The 22,933-nt window shown below is 39.7% G+C and overlaps 1 protein-coding gene across 1 annotated transcript in view; it reads left to right on the top strand.

Annotated features, from left to right (window-relative positions):
- SCIN (scinderin) overlaps positions 1–20,557 on the top strand; it is a 72,703-nt gene extending 52,146 nt beyond the window's left edge. The window contains exons 9-16 of the mRNA XM_029957445.1: positions 388–509; positions 5,681–5,771; positions 8,959–9,129; positions 13,713–13,887; positions 14,160–14,281; positions 17,474–17,551; positions 19,540–19,600; positions 20,215–20,557. Of these exons, the coding sequence (XP_029813305.1) occupies positions 388–509; positions 5,681–5,771; positions 8,959–9,129; positions 13,713–13,887; positions 14,160–14,281; positions 17,474–17,551; positions 19,540–19,600; positions 20,215–20,342 (948 nt within the window). The 3' untranslated portion in view covers positions 20,343–20,557. The remainder of the gene's footprint in view (positions 1–387; positions 510–5,680; positions 5,772–8,958; positions 9,130–13,712; positions 13,888–14,159; positions 14,282–17,473; positions 17,552–19,539; positions 19,601–20,214) is intronic.
- Positions 20,558–22,933: the final 2,376 nt, after the last annotated feature.

Here is a 22,933-nt window from a genome sequence, read left to right on the forward strand (position 1 = left end):
AGGATTCTCTGTCCCCTCTGCCATTCTCCCTCTCCTGTATGTGCACTCTTTCTCTCTCGTTCTCTCTCAAATAAAATTAATTTTAAAAAAGTTAATGGGGCATCTGGGTGGCTCAGTCAGTTGAAAGTCCAATTTTGGCTCAGGAATCTTAGGTTCCTAAGTTTGAGCCCTGCCTCGGGCTCACTGCTGTCCACACAGTACCCAGTTTGGATCTTCTGTCCCTCTCTCTCTCTCTGCACCGCCCCCCCCCCACATTCTCTCTCTCAAAAATGAATAAACACTTATTTTTAAAAAGATTTAATGATAGATCTAAACCGAAAAACAATTTTAACTTCTAAGTACTGAAAGAAAGTTTTAATTTTGCTATGCTCATTCCATTCCTTTCAGATTTGGCGTGTAGAAAATAACGGTAGGATCGAAATGGACCGGAACGCGTATGGTGAATTCTATGGTGGAGACTGCTACATTATACTCTACACTTACTCCAGAGGACAAATCATCTACACATGGTAGGCTTCCCTCTTTTATAAGATCTCAAGTTACAAGGAGGACAGATTTTGCCCCAAAGTTACACTTCATTAAATTTCATGGGATATGGGTCGGATTATCCTGTAGTTACCCCCCAGTGAGATGTGTATAACAAGCATGTGGTACTTGATTTTGACTATATTTTATAGCCCCTATCTGCAAGCAGGAGGGATTAGGTACAAGTCATCCTTTCTAGTCTAGGGAAAAGGTTTTGCATCCAGAGGTAGTGTTCTTTCAGTTTATATGTAGTTGAATATCTCCTCTCTTGTGCAAGCTAACACTCTAGCTGGCCAGCACTGGCTGCCAGTTCACAGAGGCCCATCCTGATTCGAACTGCAAAGCTGCAGTGAGGAGAACTCTCTAAGGGATATATATAATTTATGATTCTGATTCATACTCCAGTAAAAATGGATGCATTTTTACTCTTAGTCCCCATGAAATTCTTGGTAATAAAGGAGGAAAAATGCCAGTGTGTCCATACTTTATACAGTTTTGCATAATCATTTAATTGAAGGTTAAGTTTTCTTAGAGTCCATGCCAAGGCCCTGTTTAATGGGAAGTGTCCAATCAGATAAATTAACTACACATACCATGCCGAGCTGCTTCAAAGGGATGGGGAATCTGTAACAAGTCATTATAATGTGGGATTCTCAAGCTTTTTATTAAGTGAAATCAGATAAAATATTTCTGAGAAGACTGGGAAAAAATTCTCAAAAAAAGATCTTAAAACTGAGGAGTGTGTGTGGAAGGTGCAAACGTGAATGAGGCATGTTCTTACCTGGTGATGGCAACCTTCAGTGGGTGTACTGAATGTACATGGGCTCAGATCTCTCCTGATGTGGTGACATTTCGCTATGGTGAGGGTCCCACCAGATGACAGAGTCACCTCCATCCCTACAGTGTGACCACTTACCTCTTCCACTGACCAGGGCATTGAGCCCAGCTAAGTTCAGGAGGTGGGATGATTATTTTTATCCTGTAGGTTCTTGGTATCCAAAGGTACCAGAAACCAGAAGCATCACATCACTTGGGAACTAGTTGGAAATGTAGAATTCCAGCACTCTCCTTTGGCCCATTAAAGCAGAACCTGCATTTTAACAAGATCCCCAGATGATTCATATGCACTTTCATGATTGACAGGCACTGCCTTAGGCAATGGGTCCCATTGTATCCCATCAAAGATAAAGACCTTTAGCTATTTAACTGGGTGTTTATGATGTCATCTTCATAGCAACGGGTTTTTTTTTTTTTTTTTTTTTTTTTGAGCAGCATGTTTGTGTCAGCCAAGTGCTGGTGTTTCCGTATATTCTGCTTCTTCCTCACAGCCAGGTTATTTGCAAAAGACAAAATGGGAGGAGTGAATCAAACAGATTAAGTAACTTACCCAAATTCACATCTATTGTAGCTAGTGAAGCAACATTTCACACCTTGATCTAGAGCTCTCTTTAATTCTCCAGCTGAGTATGGCTTCCCTCTGGTATAAGCCGTGTTCTTCTTTTGCAGTTTCCTCTTCTACAATTTTAATTCTGAACAGTATTTGTGCAAAACATGGCATTTATAGGGATAAATCAGTCATTCCCAGTCAGCTTTTCTTCTATATTGTTTCTTGGTCTTCCTCTTAATTCTCTTTTGTACGTAAAAAATGTAATTGATTGTGGTGCTTAGATCAAACAAGAAAGACTAAAAACAAGTAATTCAAGAGAATATTTTGAAAAATTAACAATTTGCAATCTATATAAATAACTATGTGAATATAACTAAAACAGACCAAGTCAAGTTATAAATATTCAATGCAATTATTATTTCTCAAATCATTTCAGAGTACTCACTGAGCACTTTCTATATGCCAACCACTGTGCTAGATAGACACTAAAGACACAATGGTGAAAAAAATACATAATGTGTTCCAAGAATTTATACTTCGAAAAGAAGCAGATGAGGGGTGCTGGGTGGCTCAGTCAGTTAAGCATCGGATTCTTGGTTTCTGCTCAGGTCTGATCTGATGATTCATGAGATCAAGTCACCCATTGAACTCTAAGCTGCCAGAATTCTCTCCCCCTGGCTCTCTGCTCCTCCCCTGCTAACACATGCATGCCCTCTCTCTTTCTCTCTCAAAATAAACTTTAAAAAAAAGGTAGATTATTAACAAGCATTTCAATGAAGTTTGAAGGATTTTAAGATAAAGGCAAGCTGAGTGATCTTTGGCGCACCCTAGTCAGACACACAAACCCACTCCTAGGCTATTGGCGAAGGGCCGCTAGAAGAAGTGACATCTAAGTGGGAGCAGAAGTAGCAGCTAGGCAGACAAGCAAATAGGGAAATTGTTCTAAGCAATGCAAGGTAAGTGTCCTCCAACCTGCTGGTAATGGCATATGGCTGCAGCAAAGTTAGAAAGCAAAAGATAAAATCAGAGAAATTAGAAGGAGCTTCATTGTGAATGGCCTTGTCACCATGCTGGAGAGGAAGTACTTTAGTGTTTGGGCATTGGAGACCAGTCAGGGAGTTTTCTTAGGGGGGGTAGCATGATTGGTTTCATTTTAAAGAAATTATTCTCATTGACATCTAAAAGAATGGACTGATGAGAGAAGATTGGTGGCAGGGAGGCCATTGGGAATGTGTTACAATAATCCCAGTTGGATGATAATGTAGCCAGAATTCAGTGTAAGAACAACAGGAAGGGGAGGCATACGGTAAGTTTGTTAAGTGTTACAGAGTTGACATCTAAAAGACTAGTTATGGGACATAGGGAAGATGAGCAAGTCAGGGGTGACCCCAGATTTCTAGTCCCTGCACAAGTGTGTGGTGCTGGTGCCAGTGAGATAAGAAACTTAGGAAGAGGACAGGTTTGGCCCTCACTGTCAAAAATTCAAAGGGAAAAATGTGAGACTACGCCACACTCTTCATAGTTCCTATCTTTGGGATGGGACTGGGAAGGAAGGGGAAGTCATTTAATTTGCTTCTTTCCAGTTTGATGTGTTCAAGGTTTCTGTGATAACGATTTATGATTTTTGAGATATCAAGACAATAAATTAGATATTGAGAGTCCTTTTTATTGAGTCTTTGCCATTTGATATCACAGATGTTAAATATGTAAGTGTTAATGTATGGTTTGTAGGACTTCAAATCTATAAAGGCGGTGAAGAGACATTTAGAAAATAAGCAGATCTCTTGAAGATTAACTTTCAAACTAATGACTTCCTAATTTATGGGATAATTTCTACACAGGGGTATAAGTAGGTTAAGTCCAGGAGGCACAGTAAAAGGTGAAGGACTAGAATTAAGTCAACTACTGACTATACAAATTTATTTTTTTTTAATTTCTGAAACCACTTATATTCTAACATGATAGGAGAAAAATAATATTGCCAATGATCTTTTCTCTGGAATGTCAGATAATGGAAACTGAACAAACATTGAACGATGGCAGTGATGAATCTCTCAAAGCAGTAAATTCTACTTTCTTGCAGCATTTATTTTTAATGATTAACAAACACCAAAGGTTTATAAAGAGGAAATCATGTCCAAGTAGATTGCTCCCCCCTTCCACCCCCCAATATAGGATTTCAGAACTAGAGGCAAAGAGCAACTTTCTTATGTCTTGATTGTAGTAGAGTATTTGACCTCTTAGGTCATAGATCCATAAAACAAATTAGTCTGAATCTATATGGATGGGAGCATAGGTCCTTTGATAGCAAGTAGATGAGGGGCTGGAGATAAGTAGTGACAAATTTATTGGGAGTGTCAGAAGGTGAAAGTTTGCTGGTTGAAATACTGCAGGGGATAAAAAAGGAAATAGAGATAAAAGTTTGGTGACATTTTCTATAGTCCGTTGAATGTTTTCCCTGCAGAAAAAAAAGGAAATGGAGAAATAACCAGGAAAGTACAGACGTGACAGAGAAATGACAGATGGTAGGAGAGCCAGCCATTATCCTCAGCCCTGTTACTCCCCACCCTGTGCCCTCAGTAGCTCACAAAAGCCTTTGTTAACGTTATTGGCTCCTGGAAAATTTAGGCTATTAGTGTTAAAAGACAGCCTATATTTTAAGATGTCTTAATTATTAAGGATAACTTTTTGTTTTCTTTGAAATGCGTGCCTCACATGAGCATGTCCTTGTTTTTCTTTCTTGCTGGCCTTTGTACAACATTTTTATATCACTTGGTTCTGCTGGTGCAATGAAACATTCAATAATAAACGAAGCATGTTTCCCATACCCAGGGTATCTGTGTGTATACATGGACGTGTGTGTCTCTTGACCAGGATAGAAAGTTATTGCTAATCTGTTCTGAGTATGAGACAGGTAGGTCACTCTTAAAGTTTCAGAAGGAAAGATATGGTTAACTTCTGAAATCCAGTTCCAGAATTAGTATTTCTCCTGTTAATCCCTAGTCAGACAGAGGTGGGAGAATTGGTGAGAAACAAACAATGCTCAGCGCTTTGGCTTTTACCCCCCTCACAAACTCATCAAATAGGCAGATCTCCCAACGGTTGCCTTACAGGTTAAGGTAGTGATTGGAAGTCTAGCCACAAGCTGCCTTAGGAAGAGAAACTGCAAATGAATTGGGTGGACTGATTTGTTGACCCCCGTCTGGGTTGCTGGTAGATCAGCCTCGCTTATGGTTTTAGTAGCAATTCTTCATCATTCTAGACAAAATGGGGCCTCTCCATTGCCTACTTCTTATGATTATTTCCTTGATTTTCCTGGGTCCAGACATTTGTTACTATGGTCACCAAACAGTCATGTAAAGATAGGACGCTTCTAATACCCAGCCTAATAGATTAGGCTCATGTTTTACTCAAAAGGGTTATTTCTACTGCAGACATGGATTCCCCAAACAGGCAGCTTCAACTTGAAGTCAGACAGACCTGATTACTTAGCTAAGTTATGTAAGGAGCCAGACTCGATTTCTTTTCCTATAAAATGGGAATAAAAATTAATTATAATGTGTCATTCTAGGAAATATCCAGGGCAGGCAATTCATGGTGGAATGTTCGTTTGTGCTTTCAAAAAAACAATGGCTTCCACGGCCATATCATGTCAACACCGTTGGTTTCATCTTGATCTTTCATGATGATGCAAGTCTCTGAAATGCCTACATTAGAAAGTCTTAGAACTCAAATACAAGCTAATTGACTTTACTCTGGTTCCTCCAGGCAAGGAGCAAATGCCACAAGGGACGAGCTGACGACATCTGCCTTCCTGACTGTCCAGTTGGATAGGTCGCTCGGAGGACAGGCTGTGCAGGTTGGGCTGCTTTACTTTACTTTGAAGGTTTGCCAGCCCAAAAACCAGTGAAAGCTTTCCTCTCAAGTTAGCATGGGAATTTGAACATTTTAGAAATACTACATTTTTTTCATTTTGGAATTTAAATGTTCCTACTCTCATGCCATGGTAGTTCTCTCAGATTCTGGACAAGAAGGAGCAAACAAAATTAGACAAACAAACAATTAATAGACCTAAGGAACCACAAGAATTGACAGTTACTTGACATGAAGCTGTTCGACCCAAGTTATTACTTATAGCTGATCACTTTCCAGCTTTCAAATCTTTGTAACTATGTAATTACCTCTTAAAAAGTAATAATTAAATGAAGAGGTAAGTCAGATACTTTAGTACAGAAAATCTGGTTTTCCAGGTGGCTTCTTTTCCATCTTTGTGTATAGAAGTTAGATCTAAATTTAAAGCAAGTTAGAAATAAATGTAAAGGTGCATGTTAACTTTTTATTTGTTTTTATTTTTCGTTTTTTAAGTTCATTTATTCATTTTTTGATAGTGAGCAAGAGCAAGAGAGAGAGAAAGAGAATCCCAAGCAGACTCCACTGTCAGCATAGAGCCCCAACTGAGATCATGACCTGAGCTGAAATCAAGAATCAGACACTTCACCAATTGAGCCACCCAGGCTCCCCAACTTAAATTTTTTTTTTTTTTACAAATGAGCAACATGACTGAATCCTTTAAATGTACTGAACACTACTTTCACATGAACTATCATATTCATTTCTTCAAAGAAAGACTTCTAGGGGCACCTGGATGGCTCACTAAGTCGGTTAAGCATCCCGCTCTTGATTTCAGCTCAGGTCATGATCTCATGGTTCGTGAGATGAAGCTCCAAGTTGGGCTGTGCACTGACTGCAGGGGGCCTGCTTGGGATTCTCTCTCTCCACTTCTCTCCTGACCTCTCTCTTTCTCTCTCTCAAAAATAAATAAACATTAAAAAAAAAAAAAAAGAAAGATTTCCAGCTAAGAACTGACATCATTGTCATTTAATTGATCTTTAAAATGTTCCGTACCAAATTATGCATTTGAAGACATGCATTATGCTTTATAAATTCTACATTTCATAATAAAACATTTGATATACCCAATGAATTTTTATTGTTAGCCTGTTGAATCCTAAATTCACAATGAAATGGTAATGTTTAGTTTAATCACTAGATGGCAGTAGTTGACAATAATATATAAACAACTCTAGTCCTGCACTGCTGTTTTAAACATTCCTTTGCAGAGTATATTAACGGTAGTGAAGATTTTTCTCCTTGCCTTTTAGCTCTTTTATCTTAATTTGGCAGTGGAAAATGCGTCTTAAGCAGTGGCCCTCTTTTTTTTTTTTATGTTGGCAGTTGAGGTTTTCTCAATGTAATGGAAAATGCCAAAGCCAGCAGCAGTTTGAGGTAATCCTGGCTAACCTCACCCCAAGCTTTGGAGCTGTGACTTAAAAGATATTTGTACAAGTTGCTACTTGCTTATTTGTGTTTTTCGTTTTTGTTTTTTTTAATTTTTTCTTTTTTTAACATTGATTCTTTTTTTTTTTTTTAAATACAATTTATTGTCAAATTGGCTAACATACAGTGTGTAAAGTATGCTCTTGGGTTTTGGGGTGGATTCCTGTGGTTCATCACATACATACAACACCCAGTGCTCATCCCAACAAGTGTCCTCCTCAGTGCCCATCACCCATTTTCCCCTCTCCCTCACCCTCCCATCGGCCCTCAGACTGTTTGTTCTCTGTATGTAAGAGTCTCATGGTTTGCCTCCCTCCCTCTGTGTTTGTAACGATGTGTTTGCCCTTCCCCTCCCCTGTGGTCTTCTGTTGTTTCTCAAGTTCCACATATGAGTGAAAACAAGATATCAGTCTTTCTCTAACGGACTTACTTCACTCAGCACAGTACCTTCCAGTTCCATCCACGTTGCTGCAAATGGCATGATTTAATTTTTTCATGTTGCCAAGTAGTATTCCGTTGTACATATAACCCACATCTTCCTTATCCATTCATCAGTTGGGCAGAGCTACTTGCTTATTTGAATGTCTGCTAATTGAAAGGCATCTGTGAGACGCACCTGGCTGGCTCAGTCAGTAGAGCATGTGACTCTTGATCTTGGGGTTGTGAGTTCAAGCTCCATGGTGGATGTAGAACTAACTTAAAAAAATTTTTTTAAGAAAATAAGAAAGAAAAGTATCTGTGAAGTTAGTTATTTTACTGCTCCCTAGGCCTCTGGGCTATGGTATGTTGCCAGCATTCCCATTTACTTGGCTTCTAAAAAAAAAAGACACGGCAGGGTGAGTGAGACAGTTCAGTTTTAGCATAGAGCAAAATAATTGAAGAAATAGAAAACTGACCCAAAATTTGAACTCTTTGTGTAAATAATTGCATCAGTAATTTATGTCAGAAATAGGAGATTCATTTCTAAACCAATATCTGGTGTTCAGCTGAAGTTCAGGTGAAGTTAAATGATTTACTATTTACTTTCTTCAATTTCCTTATCCTGAAGAGTCCTTATAATTCATATTTTTAGGTGCTTATATTTAGCAAATCTATTACCATTCCTGTAGATAAGAAGTACAAGATATATTCAACTTATGTTTTTTGCCAGCTTTTGATGTCTGGAATGAAATCTGTCTTCATCTCCAGATTATCACAGTTTTTCATCTCATAGTTGTAGAGATACAGACATAATAAACATGCTTCGGTTTTGCCTTACTTTTGGAAGCATTGAAATGCACATCTCTTCTCCTTCCAAACAAGATCCAAAACATTTCAGAAACAGAGGTATCACTAAACATCTGTAAAGTGTTGGACCTCTTGAAAAAGTAATTTTTATAAATGATGGTGTACGTCAGCACTTTGTTGTTTTTCTCTTCTGGAGAAGTAGGTGAACAGCCCCTCTGTATTTTCTGGAAGCAGAGAGTGGTCCAGTACCGTGGGAAGAAACCTCTCAGGGTGCTGTGTCTGGAGCAAAAGATTCTTAAGGCAGCAAGAAAACTGCGCTTGATTTGCATGGACCTATATATTCTGTTAATCATCATGCCTCCTGCGCTTCATTTTTAATTTGTTTTTTGTTTTGTTTTCAAAAAGGAAAATAACACATGTGGAAATACAGCCTCCTTTCATTGCACCCTTTATTACATTTCTTTTCTCCACCCTGCCCCCAGATCCGAGTCTCCCAAGGCAAAGAGCCTGCTCACCTGCTGAGTTTGTTCAAAGACAAACCACTCATTATTTACAAGAACGGAACATCAAAGAAAGGAGGTCAGGCACCGGCTCCCCCTACACGCCTCTTTCAAGTCCGGAGAAACCTGGCATCTATCACCAGAATCATGGAGGTAATGTCATTCATTCAATAAAATGTGCCCTGTTTGTGGACTTCCTGGTGGACCTGAGCCATCAACAAATACTAGGCTTCAAAAAAATTGGCCAATTCCTTTTATTTCAATAGTTAATCCATGGTTCACAATAAAAAAAATTGCTATAAGCAGGAGAACCAAGTTAGTTCCAGATATCAGGCCTGTCACACTTTTCATCTGCCTTGTGCCAAAACAAATACATTTTAAGAGTAGTGTAACAGATCAAATGGTCAAAGGCCTGAGGAGGCTGAAGCTTTATCGTGAAAGGCCTGGAGGAAGATGGATGGCAGGTGATGGCCAGGTGGTCACACTGGGGACATCCAGGAGGGAAAGCTCTTGTTTGTACAGGTGTGACGGTTGTGGAAGGTAAGCTTCAGCACGCATCGGACCAGAGCCGTAACTCAGCTGGCCAAATAAGCTGTCTCTGACAGCAGCTGTGAAAGAAATCAAGCCCCCATATCGCCAGTCATAAGACGAGAAGACCTCCAGGTGTGGACAGGCCAGTAGGCACAGGAGTTTAAATGACTGAGTGTTTTCACCTCGAGGACAATCTGTCACATTTCATAGCCCAGACACCTCAGTCACCATTGAAATCCAAGTCTCCCCAGTCAGCCCTAAACTTCCCTGTACATCCGTGCTCCTCACACTGGACCTGCCCTTCTCCTTCCCCTTCACACAAACCATTCAGCTGAGCACTTGAAGCGAAGTGCGTCATAACATCCGTCCACTACAATCTGTTCTCTAAACACCCTCCCCCTTTTCGCACTGTGGCTGTCCCCTGGGGACATCGGTTGCACACACCCCTCTCAAGTGGCAGGTGTCTTTCCCCAGTGCCCTCTTACCAGGTATGGGGGAGGGATACCCTCCTTGCTCTTTGTTCTTTGACTTTTGTCCTTCTTATCAGACTCTCCCTCAGCCTCCTTGTGCCATTGTCCATGGAGCCGCCAGTCCTTCCCTGTGAGTCCTTGGTGGCTTCAGCCATTGTTTCACCATCTCCATTACTCACTCTGGCTTCTCTCGTCCAACAATCTTATCCTCAGCACCTTTATCTCATACTCCCGCAGTCCTGTACTAAACCTTGCCATTGACAATCACTTTAGGACTCAGAGATGTGTTTCAGACATCTAATCTCTGACAACCGTCTCCTGTCATTTGGCCCCTATGCTCTAGGGTGCATATCCCAGCAGTCCCAAACCTGAATCCGTGCGCCCTCTCCATCCATCACACACTTCGTATCCTCCACTCTCCTGATCTCCCAACACGTCTGCTCTCCACTGAGAACTGAGTCAGAGATCTCAGAGAACATAAACCTAATCACACAAGAGTCACCTTATCTACTCCTCAAGTTCACAAACGTGCCTGCCTCTGAACATATATATTTGCCTTCTTGCCTGTTTCATGGAATAAATTTATCTATGTTGAACAATATATGAATATTTTATAACAGTTACTTATATATAAATACTAAATTATATTATAAATTGATATCAATATTCCCTTATTCTTAAATTAATAATGTGAAGTAATGTTTGTAAAACATTTATTGGTAAATAAATTAATACATATTTATTATATAAACAAAATGTGGCTTCTGTCCTAAGGCCAAATTCCTACCCCCTGCCACCACCAACTTCTGTCCAAACCTCCCGCCCTCTGGCCTTCCTACAGGCTTTCTTGGGTTCCCCTCTGTCCGTGTTCTTACCTCACTTCCCGTTCATCAGTCTGGAGGGCAGTAATCCTTCTCTCCTCTATCACCAGTGTATTCCTCTCTCCTGGATCGGATCATTTACTTCAGAATACAAGCCTGCCTTCAGAACATCCGTCTTCCTTTAAAAACTCTCTCTTGACTGCCGTCCTCCCGGCTTTCATGCCCTCTCGCTGCCGTCCTGGAAAGCACAGATCCTCAAAACCTTCGCCCCCACTCACTCCCTGTCCCTACATATTTAAGCCTCTTCTCTGTAAAGCCTCTCTCCTCAGGTGTCCAGTCCCGCCGCTCCTACACTGTTACCTAGTTGCCAGTGCCCCCGATTCACCATCTTTTCTGACCCCTTTCCGTAAGCTTCCATTCGCTTTTGCCACAGTCGCCCTTCCCTGGCCTCTTGAAACACTGTTTGTTTTCCACCAGGCCTCTGAAGCACCACACTCACGAGACTTCTCCCAGACTTCTGAAGAGTGTTTTTCTCTACTTCTTACAGCAGACCAGTTTCTGCTTCTCCTCCGCTGTGTCCTCCAAGCCCCCCAAGATTCCGTCTCGGTCCTCTCCATGGCGATTGCATTCAGTCGTATCATCTAAATGCCATCACATATGCTGATCTCATCTAGAACATTCTGTACAGATTCTCATGTGTTCAATTATGAGTAATTTTTTTTTAAATCTAGAAAATCCACCATTAAGCTCTCATCTACAGGTATACTTGGCTGATTTCAGATAGAAGAGTTGGCAAGAACCCTTGCATTCCTGGTCTCTTCCTGGCACATCATTATGAGACATGCAAGCTGCCTGTGATGTGGCTTGTGTGGGTCCTATCAGCCTCTCAAACTGGCCTTCACATTCCCAGCCTCTCTGAAATGTGCTAGACAAAACCATGTTTGTAAGGCTTTCTGTTTTCATCTCCTGGGAGGCTAATGTTCTATCACGTTCTATTTTGGAACTACCTCCCTGAGGTCACACTCGTCCCTGGGTGGGCCCATTGTCTCCTGTCTATCATCCAAGCTCTTTCTGCTGTACCACTAAGGGGACATTTGGATGAGAAATTGGAAGTCCTGATTCCTGTCAGTCTCCATCATCACCTCTGAGAGAATCCTTTGACTCTTGGTCCAAGAGGCCTTGTTTCTACAGAAAAAGGATGATAACCACTTCCCTGAATGACACCAGCCCCTGAATCACATCTTTAACATTTCCAACAGACTGTGTATCAACTATATTTTAATTTAAAAAGTAAATAAAAAATAGAACTTCAACTATTCCTTCCTCCTCCAGGGCTCTCTCTGGAGACAGGGTCCTGGCAAACCTGGTGAAATCCAGCTCCCCACGTTAGTTGATGGCACTTCTACCCAGTTGGCCAAGTGCTGTCATTTGGCAGCTGAACATCGCCTCCTTGAAACACTCTCTGCACTTGGCCTTGAGAACACCACACTTGGGTTTTCTTCCTCTCTCACGGCTACACCATCTCAAGTCTTACTCACTGGTTCTTTATCACATTGAGCCCCACAGTTGTGCAGAATGTCACACACATACTGTCAGTAACATAGTCATGTGGTCAGATACAGGTTCTCACAGATGCCAACACAGAGGCTTTTAATTTTGGTTGTGTCCTCTGCTGTGCAGAAGTCTTTATTTTGAGGTAGTGCCAATAGTTTATTTTTGCTTACGTTTCCCTCGCCTCAGGATATGTATCCAGAAAGATGTTGCTATGGCCAATGTCAGAGAAATGACTGCCAATGCTCTCTTCTAGGATTTTTATAGTTTCAGGTATTACATTTAGATCTGTAAACCAGTTTGAGTTCATTTTCGTGTATGGTGGAAGAAAGTGGTCCAGTTTCATTCTTTTGCATGTTGCTGTCCAGTTTTCCCAACACCATTTATTGAAGATACTTTTTCCCACTGCATATTTTTGCCTCCTTTGTCAAAGATTAAGTGACCATAAAGTTGTGGGTTCATTTCTGGGCTTTTTATTTTGGTCAGTTGATCTATGTGTCTATTTATGTGCCAGGACCATACTGTTTTGATTACTACAGCTTTGTAATATAACTTGAAGTCTGGAATTGTGATACCTCTAGTTTTGTTTTTCTTTTCCAAGATTGCTTTGGCTATTCAGGGTCTTTTGTGGTTCTACACAGAGTTTAAGATTGTCTATTTTAGTTATGTGAAAAATGCTATTGGTATTTTCAAAGAGATTGCATTAAATCTGTAGACTGCTGTGGGTAGGTCCCTTTGATTATTTGGGAAAAGAAAAACTGAACATCTTTTGTGTTATGTGTGTCATTTGTGTATATTACACTCATTTGCCAACCATCATTTATAGCCATACTTGTTCTTAGATTTCTTTGAACATAATTTTTTTACTTATCACTTACATTTGGGTAATTTTATTTGTAGAGCCGTATGCTTGTCTGGGGACAGTTGGGGATTATAAAGTGACACAGAGAAAAGTGCTACTAATGTTTCTTTATTTTAAAAAAGTGTTTACTTATTTATTTTGATACAGACAGCTCCACTGGGAGAGGGGCAGAATGAAAGGGAGAGAGGAGACAGAGACAGAGAGAGGGAGAGAATCCCAAGCTGGCTCTTCACTGTCAGCACAGAGCCCAACATGGAGCTTGATCTCACTAACCATGAGATCTTGACCTGAGTGGAAATCAAGAATGGGACACTTCGCCGACTGAGCCACCCAGGTGCCCCCAATGTATCTAAGACCGTAGCGGTGTCCTACCTAATGCCCCTCCCTGGGATCAGGACAGAAGGCAAAGGATGGTTTGTCCCTGTCACAGCTTCTCAGGCATGTTTATTGAGGGAGCAGCAATGAATTTGAATCACTGTGTTATTTTTCTTTGTACTCTAGGTAGATGTTGATGCACAGTCCTTGAATTCCAATGATGTTTTTGTCTTGAAATGGCCAAACAATGGCTACATTTGGATAGGAAAAGGCGCTAGCCAGGAGGAGGAGAAAGGAGCAGAGTATCTAGCAAGTGTCCTCAAATGCAGAGCCACAAGGATTTGGGAAGGCAAGGAACCAGGTGTGTACTGTGGGTGAAGGGCACAGCCAAGACTTCAATTTGGTATCATTGCTAATCATGTTATTTATTTAATTGGTAAATAGGACCTTTGTAATGGTTCCAGGGCATTAAAAATCCTTCCATTAGTTGCAAAAGTGGGTGATGGTACCTGCCATATTTAAGTAATTTCTTAACATTAAAGTCAAGGAAAAGCAATACCATTTGTTAACATAAAGCAATACCAACTTCGTGCTCCTGGAAATGCATCGGATAATTCATTGTGTTTTTTACAGCGGAGTTTTGGAAATCCCTTGGAGGGAAGAAAGACTACCAGACCTCTCCACTGCTAGAAACCCAGGCCGAAGACCATCCGCCCCGGCTTTACGGCTGCTCTAACAAAACTGGAAGATTCATTGTGAGTGTCTTGCTGAACATGGAGGTAGAACTGAACAGCCTCGGGAGAGGCATTCTGGTGTGGCTTTAACACTTTGCAGCCAAGTTAGTGCTCTGACTCTCAGTTTTAGCTTGCTTCTCTACAAACCATAGATGATATTCTTAGCTCTATGCAGGGTCAGTTTAAGAGTCAATGAGTCAAAGATGGGGGGCCTGGTGGGGCTCAGTCAGATTAGCATCAGAGTCTTGATTTTGGCAGCTCAGGTCATGATCTCATGGTTTGTGAGATAGAGCCCCATGTCGGGGGATTCTCGCCTTCACACTCTGTCTCTTTCCCACTCTTTGCCCTTCCCCCACACGCATGCACTCTTTGCCCCTCCCCCACATGCACGTTTGTGAGATAGAATCCCCAGCGTGGGATTCTCCCCTTCGCACTCTGTCTCTTTCCCACTCTTTGCCCCTCCCCCACACGCATGCATGCGCACACACTCTCTCTCAAAATTATTAAATAAACATTAAAAAAAGAGTCAATAATATAATGGATGTGGAAAGCATAGGAATACTGTAAAGTACTAAATAAATCAAACTGCTCTTACAAATACCAGCTGCTTTGCACCTGTGTCAACATGAGCTTGTTGTGATATGAATATGCATGTGGTTAGATTTACTAATTTAATAATTTGACACTTTCTATGGGAAACCATAGTGGTTTGTGCCCAAACTATGTCAACTTTGCACTTCAATTTCCCAGGGAATAAAAAGCTTCACCACATTGACTGAATAAAAATATTATTGGAATATTATGATCATTGGGCAGAGCCAGAGAAAGCTATACATGCACCTGCACATTAACTGAAATCAGCAAAAATGTTTTATTTCATATCCATTCACAGGCTTTGAATTCCAGACATTTCAAAGTAAAAATATTTGTGTACAAGACTGATTTTATACTGGGCTCTGAAAAATCACGGATTGCCACCCCTCAGCTCAATTCAACCATAAAAATTCAGTTTTCTCTGTTGGACGTGTTAGGGTTTTGTGTAACTTTTTTATTTAAAGGACAAACTTCTTTCCTATATAAAATTTGATCTGAAGATTTGGTCAGCATGTCCTGGTGAATATAAGCTTTTTTTCAATACACACACATGAAATTGCCCAAGTCTTTCCCCAGCTACATTGCTTGCTAGAAATAACATGCTTTGGGGCACCTGGGTGGCTCAGGTGGGTAAGTGTTCCAATTCGGCTTCAGTCACGTCTTGTGGTTCGTGAGTTCAAGCCCCACATTTGGCTCTGTGCTGACAGATGAGAGCCTGGAGACTACTTTGGATTCTGTGTCTCCCTTTCTTTCTGCCCCTCCCCCACTTGTTCTCTCTCTTTCTCTCTCTCTCAAAAATAAATAAACATTAAAAAATTATTTTAAAATTCTCTGAGGAAGAAACTGCTTATGTTAAAACCACACTTGATAAGTGATTTGACCTAAAAATTAAAGGTTTAAATTAAAAATTCTAGTTTTGATAAATACTTGGTTGTTGGGCACCGCAATTGCTCACCTACGTTCTAGGAAATCCCTGTATTTTAGAAACTTGTTAGAAAAAAAAATCTGTTTTACTCTTTTGACTCTTAATTTTATATGCCATACAACCAACTTCTCATTCAACTAATGCTTCTGTAATTTCTTCTTAGTATGAATTTGCTAATATTGCTTTAAGTAACATGCCAGTCTCCAGTGAAGATATGTTTTACAAAAATAATAACTAGGCTTTGTTCTCAGTGAGGTTTGAAAAAATCTATTAGTCTTTATGTTTTTGGTTTTTGTTTCTGTCATGAACACATTTAACGGAAATACACTTTTTCTCTACACCTACTCATTTTCTTGTTTGATACTTGGAACTCTGACTACTCCCTTCACAGTTTAAGGAAAAGAAATGTCACTACCGAGTGTTTGATCTTATCATCACAGTCTGATAGCCTAGCTGTAGAATCACACAAGATAGCAGAGCATGCGGGTTAGAAGCACAGGTTTTGGAATCAGTCTGCCCATCACTTACTGGGTGATGTTACTTACAGGCTTTGTGACCTTAGGCTGGTTACTTACCTACTCTGTGCTGTAGTTATCTCATCTATAAAATGGGGATAATCCTAGTACCTACTCTATAGTGTTGTTGTGAATATTAAATCAGTTTTGCATATGAAGGTTTAGAATAGGGCTTGACATGGAATAAGTGATATTTCAGGTTTTTGCCTTTTTAAATCTCTATGTGATTGGTAAGAATCCTGTAAAAAGATAACATAAACTCTTTGCCTTTGATATATAGTTTTTGTGTGTTTGTTTGTTATATAGCAGTCTCAGAATCTCAGCAGACTGCAACAAGTATGCGTGCTGCTCAGAGAGCTACAGGTTCCCTGGACCAGGTTCACTTAGGCTCGGCCCAGCTGAGAGCTTCTCCTTTGGGCTGTGGTTGGATTCATGCCTGTTTTCCCCAAGACGGAGCCCAGGAGTAAGAGAGGGCCCCTGATGAGTTACATTTGCTTAATTGACATGGTCGAGGCCAAGGTTACCTCCACTTACTCGACTGTACTACCGAGTCACACAGCAGAGGGTCTATAATTCAGTCTGCCACACCTTCCTAAATATCCAAGGATTCTTTATCCAGAATTCTTTAAACTTTGTGAACTTCAAATTAATACCTGCCCATTGGTAGTGAGTGCAATACACTAACCCTCCCTAGTACCCTTTAATGTTAACTGTAGAGAATAGAACTTAACACATTTAAAATAATAATAATTGAACTTTGCTTATGGAATATTATCTTACATCATCTTGTCAAAAACTGTTTAAAAAATGATCAGACCTGTTTTATTAAAATAATCTTGACCTACAGCATAAAAGATAGCTTAATATTTAGACCATAAACTCAAATATCTTTAGGGACTACAAAGGTGACAGAAATCCCTGAAGCAGCTGGTCACAAGGAGTGGACGTAGACTGTATGTAGCCTACCTACGGCATTCAGGTGTGGTGTTTATATTAAGTACTATGCTTCCCAGACAAGATTCCATCAGTTTGAGATACATGAGTAAACAGATAAACAATTGTTTAAATCTTTATTACCCAAAAACAACAACAACAAAGTAATACAATGCATTTGTGTCCTATGTATTAGAAAAATTACTGCTCTACTGTTGGATCATAAAGCTTTTTCATACATTTCAGATTGAAGAAGTTCCAGGGGAATTTACCCAGGATGATTTGGCCGAGGATGATGTCATGTTACTAGATGCTTGGGAACAGGTAAAACTGTATTTGATTGTAACAAGAGAGTGTGCTTAGAGTTGGGAGCTCATAAAATCAGCTTTGAAAAATGGCAAATCTAATAATAAATAGACCTATGGATTTAGACTATATTTTAAAAAGACCCAACATAATTTGGCAAAAGGAAAAATGGATATATATAGCAAATTGGTTCTTAATGTGGAAATAATTCTATGAGTACCATCTGTGGTTGTATAGTGTTAAGCCAAAAAAAAAAAAAACCCAAAAACAAAGAAAAACCACTTCCATTTTTCAATTATTTGTAAATTTCATTCACTCCAACTTATTCATGCATTCATCTATTCATTTAACTAATAAAAACATTACTGAGTACAATGCCCGGGAGGTACAGTGCCAAGGGGAAAACTGAGAGATTCAGAAGTTTTCTTGAAAGCTGACATGAAGTTATAGAGCACCTCTCCCCCAGGGAAGAAACAGATGCAGAATAGTTTTGAATCTACACGGTAAAATACATTATTGTTATATATATATATATATATACCTTTATTTGAGGGGGAAATGAATGGTGATTTGGCATGCCATATCTGAGAATTGGGTTTTGTGGGATTTTTTAAGCCTTTATGTAAACTGATTAAATAGTGAAAAGGAAAAATATATATATTAGAAATTAAATTGTATAGAACAATTATGAAACCCTTATCTCTGAATTAGGCCTAGTCTTAGAGTTAACCCCGCCAAGTTTTACTTATAGATCTGTTCTTAATTGCTAAACTCATTTGTTTATTTTACACCTTAGCTTCTTGGTCTAGAATTAATCGAATTTGAATTTGGCATCTAGGTACAGATTCTGCCCAGGTGAATGGATCACTTATTTGTAGATATGCAATTTATTTTTTAATGTTTTGTTAATGTTTGTTTATTTTTGAGAGACAGAGGGAGACGGAGCATGAGGGGGGAGGGACAGAGAGAGAGGAGACACAGAATCCAAAGCAGGATCCAGGCTCTGAGCTGTCAGCACAGAGCCCAACATGGGGCTTAAACTCATAAACTGCGAGATCATGGCCTGAGCAGAAGTCAGAAGTTTAACTTACAGAGCCACCCAGGTGGCCCTAGATATGAAATTTAAAACCTCATGTCAAAACACCTTTTGTATTAAGAATTAAAATGAGAATGACATTTCCTTATTTAGAAGAATGTAATTATTTCCATTTGTAGTCAATTCTATAGTCACAGATAGTTTAAAATATTTCCTTTACTACTTTATTTTTTTAAATCACATTTTTCATTTGTATTCCCATGCTGTCATGGTGTGTTCTGTGTCCTGCAAGCAAATATTTCAGTACTTTCAGGATGAATTAGAATACAGCCAAAACTAATTAACCAATATTTATCTGCCAACAAGGTATTCTTAAGTGATTTAAATATAAGGTAATTCACGAGAATGTTTTTCAGATTGAAGTTCCCAACCTACACATTTGACAAGAAGGATACATACAGAATATATAATTATATCAGTTTTTTAAAACCTCAATATTTAAATACTAAACATCATAGCACTTTTACCAAAGTGTTACAGGTCCCGATTTTTAGGTGTAAACTACAGGCCTAAGTCAGAGGTTCGTAAAGGGAGTCTGAGGTCCCCACAAACAAGCCAAGTGTGGTCCTCCCAGGATAATAATCATACAGAGATCATGACTGCCTTCCACACCCCAGAAGTGGGTGCAGAAAGTGACCAATATTTTGTTTTGACCAAGTCTATAAGCTAGAAAATACTATATAAACACAAAATATCAGAATGTGAAATCTAGAGTCAAACCGGCTGGATAGCAATTCAGATGTCTCCTGACAAGGAGACACTGGGAAAGTGGGGGAACTTCCCTTCGCCTCCTTGTCCGCCTCCTTACCTTCTGGGCGTGTGGTGAGGAGCACACATGACAGTGTGTGAGGGCTTGCACCAGATCAGTACTCCCCAAACAGTCACACAGTATGATTGTTCCATTTTTCAGATTTTTATTTGGGTTGGCAAAGATGCCAATGAAGTCGAGAGAACAGAATCTCTGAAGTCTGGTAAGTGAGACCCCCACGGACAAAGATGGCCGTCATCCTGAACGGTTGTGTCTCAGTCCCTGACTGCTCTTTCCAGCACCTTCTTCAAAAGTGCACATTAGAACCCAGGAGAATCTAATAGGCTTTTGCTTTCAGAACTAAAGAGTAATAGAAAATTTTTAAACTGAAGAATTTTGGAATAAGAGAAACATACTGGTTTTCTTACCCAATTTAGAATATAATTACATCAATTTGTGCTGAAAAATTTAAATTCACTGAAATCATGTTTTATATGGAAATTGATGAAACCTCTCTAACTGTGATAACCTAGAGTTTTAAAAATTCCTCTTGAGTAATGCTATTCTTTCTGGCACAATTGCTTGAAAAGTATAAGAATAATTATGCCATAAGGATTATTCTATAAAGTTTGGTTTATTTTCAGACAGTCTTGAGACTCTCATGTGCAATCCATAGCAGCTGAGAAAAGTCAATAAGGAATTGTTCATACGAAACAATATTTGACTGGGGGCAACGAAAATGTGACTCATGACTTAACTGGAAGACTTTTCATTCCATTGTTATTTTAGGTTAATCGCCAATAACTGAGTGTGTATGTCTCTGCCAATTCTTTATAGCCAAGATGTACCTCGAGACAGACCCTTCCGGAAGAGACAAGAGGACTCCAATTGTCATTGTAAAACAGGGCCATGAGCCGCCCACATTCACAGGCTGGTTCCTGGGCTGGGATTCCCACCGGTGGTAAATTGGTTTTTGTAGGAAAAAAACCAAACAAATACTATGGAGCAACTGTCCCATTGCTGTTTGGGAAGAAGGAAGGTGTTTTTGTTTGTTGGACATTAGAAAGTTAACCTCAGCTATATGGCTATTTGTTTCGTGCCTAATATTGGTTTGAAATTCTTTTTAAATTTTCTTAAAAATTTTTTCTTTTTAAAAATAAGAATTTTCTGGGGCGCCTGGGTGGCTCAGTCGGTTAGGCCTCCCACTTTGGCTCAGGTCAGATCTCACATTTGTGGGTTCGAGCCTCGCGTCAGGCTCTGTGCTGACAGCTAGCTCAGAGCCTGGAGCCTGCTTCTGGTTCTGCGTCTCCTTCTCTCTCTACCCCTCCCCCTCTCATGCTCTGTCTCTCTCTGTATCAAAAATAAATAAAACATTAAAAAAATAAATAAAAATAAGAATTTTCTTATGTTAGTATTTTAACATAACCTAAGGTAAATTTTTGTTATGGACCAATAGTAGCTCTGGGAACTGTGATTTGTATCTTTTTATATGAACTTTTAAAAAAAATTTATGCATAATCTAGGGGAGTTTATCAGGGAATTTTATAAATCAGGAGCCATTAGTCAAACTTTTTCTTTAATATCCGAGAGACGTAAGCCATAACGCCTTTGAAGTTATTCTCCTATGTGCTGTGTTCAAAAGGATTGTATATTTGCTGTGAGGTTGATGTCAAAGGGTGTTTAGAGTTTGTTGTTATTTTCCTTCTTCAGCTAGTATGACTCTGACACCATTAACTCCCAAGTGTCATTTCTTAAGAACTTTACCATTTTTTCCTTTTTAAAAGCCTTTGAAATTTCAGCTTTTTCATGACAAAGTAATTGTATTCTTATCTGCTTAGATATATGTATTTGGTAGTACTTGTTTAATACCACAAAGGCTATGTCAAAAAGATTCATTAGCCCTGTCTTTCATCATTAAAATACATCTCTTTTTGAAAATGTTTTTGTTGTGACATTTTATTCAAATATGACACGTGAGTTAATAACACAATTAGTTTTAAGGTTAAATACTTTTATTCACAAATAATTACGAATTTAATATTTCTTTTTTTAAGTTTTTTTAATGTTTGTTTATTTTTGAGAGAAAGAGAGAGACAGAGCAGGGAAGGGGCAGAGAGGTGGGGGGGCAGGGGGACACAGAATCCACAGCAGGCTCCAGGCTCTCAGCTGTGAGCACAGAGCCCGACGCAGGGCTCAAACCCACAACCTGTGAGATCATGACCTGAGCTGAAGTCAGTCACTTAACTGACTGAGCCACCCAGGCACTCCTCGAATTTAATATTTCTTAACTCATCCTCATTAAGTAGTCAAAATGAAACAACCTCTCTAAGGTTACATAATTATAAAAGATTTTAAATATATAGTGAATGGGAAACCTAGTCTCTTTTAAAAGATATACCAAGGCATAGTAAACATTTCAAGGGTGATTTGAGCAAAAAATGCATTTGGGTTGGGCAGTGCCAAACTAGAAGCAGTTAGGAGCGCTCTACCGGATGGAACTCAGAGACTGACTCTTATAGGCAAAGAGTAAAGCAAATAAGGATATTATTGACTGGCTAGGCTTAAAGCCCAAGTGGCTGTTTGTGATTGGTTGTCCTCAGGTTTTGCTTTTGTAACCTTGAGGCATTTACAGGCTTAGATTTTGGTTTACTTATATAGGTCTCCACAGCATTAGAGCCACATCAGACTAATGGTCCCCTTGTTTAAATAATTTAACAGACCCCAGAACAGAGGAGTTGGGGTAGAAGGTGGAGATCAAATAAAGTAGAAACCACCTTTGGAAGTAGGCTAGAAGGGGGCTCATATAGGAGCAGAGGCCACAATTCCATGAAAAGGGGAATCAGAGCCAAGGAGTGATCTGAGAAATTCTCACACTCTCTCTGTGGGAAATGAATGGCATGCACGTTTCAGACTGGGTCCTGGCATTGAAAAGTGGACCCAGTACCATTATGGCTGAAAAGTAAATGGTCTTGTGGGAACCTGCAGCTTATGCCAGTGGTAAGGAAGCAGCAAGAAGCCACACTTCCCGGGACTGTTCCTTCATTCGGTAAATAGTTTTCTTAGGCATCCATTTGGTGTCAGGCACTATTCTAGGCACTTTGGATCCAACATGAATGAAACAAAATCCAAACTGTCAGAGAGTTTGTATTCCAGAGAAGAAGCTAAAAAAACAAAGCCACTAAGTAGATACAGAGTCCCCACTTTCCCTCAGTCTTGCTTTCCATGGTTTCAGTTAACGGCGGTCAGCTGTGGTCAGGAAGCAGCTGACCCTTCTTCAGGTATAAATGCAAAAGGTCAATTGCAGCCCAACAGTACGACCCAACGGCCATGCCATTTACTTCACGTCATTGCATCAGGTGAGCATTTTAGCATCTCACATCCCCATGGGATGAAGGCTGAGTACAGTGCATTAAGGTACTTTGAGAGAGAGAAAGAAAGCTCCCATTCACATACATTTTATTACACTATCTTATTAAAATTATTCTATTTTACTGTTATTGTTGGTTCGCTCTTACAAGAACTAATTTATAAATCACACTTTATCAGAGCTATGTAT

The sequence above is a fragment of the Suricata suricatta genome, chromosome 2, assembly GCF_006229205.1.
Source record: "Suricata suricatta isolate VVHF042 chromosome 2, meerkat_22Aug2017_6uvM2_HiC, whole genome shotgun sequence".
Taxonomy (NCBI): Eukaryota; Metazoa; Chordata; class Mammalia; order Carnivora; family Herpestidae; genus Suricata; species Suricata suricatta.